The sequence below is a fragment of the Corylus avellana genome, chromosome ca5, assembly GCF_901000735.1.
Source record: "Corylus avellana chromosome ca5, CavTom2PMs-1.0".
Classification (NCBI taxonomy): Eukaryota; Viridiplantae; Streptophyta; class Magnoliopsida; order Fagales; family Betulaceae; genus Corylus; species Corylus avellana.
In genome coordinates this window covers 14,168,194-14,169,190 of record NC_081545.1, presented here as the reverse complement: position 1 = coordinate 14,169,190, position 997 = coordinate 14,168,194, and the positions used below count along the sequence as shown (strand labels likewise).

The following is a 997-nucleotide window of genomic DNA, read 5'->3' as shown; positions in this document are numbered from 1 at the left end:
TGGGATCTTTCCTCTGGTTCCAGCGCTTGGGCCTAAATGCCCTATGCGAACTAGATTCAGCCATATTAACAGATGCTTCAGGTTTAGCAGCCTCTAGGCGCTTAGCCTCTAGCTCAAGATGACGCGCTACATCCTCAAATGTTTTAATATTTTCATTGTGCGTCATGTTTTGGCTCATATTTTCCCAAGATTTTGGAAGAGAACGAATGACAGCTTGGACCTACTATTCATTAGTGAGATTGTTTCCAGCGACTTTAAGCTCGCGAATCATAGAAGACATCACTCTCAAATGCTGCTTCATTGTATGATTATAGCGCATTGAGTATGAGTCAAACGTCATTGTTAATCCGCGCAGCCTAGTAGCCGAAGTGCCTCCATATCTCAACTTGAGGGCTTCCCACATGTCATGGGCAGTTTGACACTCTTCAAATTCGCCTAGAAGATCGTTGCTCATGCTGCTTAACAATGTGAAGTGCGCAGAACGATCTTTCTTGAACCAACTCTCATAGGCATCAAGATCGCGTCGATGTTGAGGAGTGTCCCCTCGTTGAGGAGCAGTCATGGATTGGGTTAGGGTCTCCAAGACCTCTTGTTCATTCAAGACATATCGGATCTTTCGATGCCAAATGTCATAATTATCCCCATCCAATTTCTCTCCTTTATTTAAATCAGCAATAATACTCTTAGAGGCCATTTTCACTACATTTAAAACGAGAGGAATATTATTATTATTATGTACACACGTTTACAAATTTTGCCGCGTTAATCCAAATTAAATAAAATAATTTATGCACAAGTCGCAAGATCGAAAATTCACTAAGCTCTTAATCATCTCTCGCGCCACAAGTACCTATTATCATATTTAATTTGATTTTTGCGCAAAACCACATAAGGGAGGAGAAATATATTCAACTCAACCTAACTCCCACTATTTAAATTAATTCTAGGCAACAAACATAAATATCATGCCAAGAATAAATTCAATGTCATCATTTTA

At 39.5% G+C, this 997-nt stretch overlaps 1 protein-coding gene across 1 annotated transcript; it reads right to left on the bottom strand.

Annotated features, from left to right (window-relative positions):
* Window positions 1-223: 223 nt before the first annotated feature.
* Window positions 224-694, bottom strand: LOC132181829 (uncharacterized). The gene has a single exon (XM_059595060.1). It carries the CDS (start codon window positions 692-694, stop codon window positions 224-226), a length of 471 nt encoding a protein of 156 aa, XP_059451043.1.
* Window positions 695-997: the final 303 nt, after the last annotated feature.